General features: G+C 42.4%; 1 protein-coding gene across 1 annotated transcript in view; it reads left to right on the forward strand.

Moving 5' to 3' along the window:
- Positions 1 to 619: 619 nt before the first annotated feature.
- The window catches only part of LOC106882701 (tubulointerstitial nephritis antigen-like), a 55,491-nt gene continuing 54,581 nt past the window's right edge, over positions 620 to 1,529 (forward strand). The window contains exon 1 of the mRNA XM_014933465.2: positions 620 to 1,352. Within this exon, the coding sequence (XP_014788951.1) occupies positions 989 to 1,352 (364 nt within the window). The 5' untranslated portion in view covers positions 620 to 988. The remainder of the gene's footprint in view (positions 1,353 to 1,529) is intronic.

The raw sequence follows: 1,529 nt of genomic DNA on the forward strand, positions 1-1,529 counted from the left end.
ACGAAGGAAATGCTTGTAGAGGATCAAGCATTATGTGTAGAGAAGAAGAGGGGAAAGGTAAACGATGTGACACAGAAAGTGAGAGAGAGAGAGAGAGGGGGGGAGAGAGAAAGAGGGATGGGGAGAGGATTGAGGGAAAGAGAAAGAAAACATATTTAGCAGCGACGCCGGGTGGAGGGGGTGGGGGGTGGTAAATGAATAAATGTATAAATACAAATTAGCATCCACGCACACATACACATACACGCGTGCTCACACGCACACACGCACTCACACACGCGCATACAGACACACACACACACACACACACACATATATATATATATATACACACACACGCATACACACACACATATATATATAAGAGCATATTCACATACATACATACATACATATACATACAGGCGAGTTGGTGTGTATATGTATATATACATCAATATGTTCTTAACTATGCGCGCATGTATGAAAGCATAACACACACAGGCATGATGTATGTATGCGTGTACGTATGGATATGTGTGCGAATGTGTGCGCATAACGTACCCACACACGCACAACAGCGCGTATATGCACATACATTTATTTATAAGAAAAACACGGAGGAAGTGGTGGGGATGGATGTAGGTAGGAAAAGGATGAGAGAAAGAATAGAGAAAGAGTGGGAGGTAAGTTTTCATAAACGAGATGTGAATAAGTCGTGATAGCAGATGGAACTTGTGTACACATCTGTGGTGGTGTGTTGCAGCCGGTAGACAAAGCTACCTGACAATCTAGATACTATAAAAGAACGTGTAAACGAAGTAGGAGGAAACCACGGGGCGTTTTGCCAATACCCCTCAGCAGTTCTGAAGAGGGTGAAATACTCCAAGAAGTTTAGCATATCCATCATTTTCTCTACCTCCATCTCTCATTACTAAACTTCTAAACTAAGAGGAGAAAGGAAAAAACAATCACCGAACGAGATAATTGAAAGAACTACAGGGCAAAAATGTCTGCCGGTTTTGTATTCAGGTGTCTCGCCATGTTCCTGCTTCTCGTGCTTGTATTGAACCCATTTGGATGTGATTCGTTACCTCGTCAACCGGATTGGTCAGATGAGGACCTGGCAAGAAAATGGTGTCAAATTCGTCGAGGGGAGCAGTGTTGTCGTGGACGAAATGACGAGTGTACTGTGCCCATGCATGGCACTTTATGCTACTGTGATGATTTCTGTAATTCGACGGCTTTGGACTGCTGTCCAGATTTCTGGTCATTCTGCATGGGCACTCGACCTCCTTGGGGATATTTTACTACCACTACCACCACCACACCGCGCACCGATATTCCGGACGAGCCTGGATCAGGTGACATCAGTAAGTAACCAGCTACCTTTTATGTTGATGATTCCAAAATTTTACGTGATTTTCTAATTGTTTCAAGGGTTTTCAATTTAAATGTTTTTTTTTCTAAATATGTATGCTCCTTCCTCTCTTTCTCTCTCTCTCTCTCTCTCTCTCTCTCTCTCTCTATATATATATATATATATATAT

The sequence above is a fragment of the Octopus bimaculoides genome, chromosome 13, assembly GCF_001194135.2.
Source record: "Octopus bimaculoides isolate UCB-OBI-ISO-001 chromosome 13, ASM119413v2, whole genome shotgun sequence".
NCBI classification, from domain to species: Eukaryota; Metazoa; Mollusca; class Cephalopoda; order Octopoda; family Octopodidae; genus Octopus; species Octopus bimaculoides.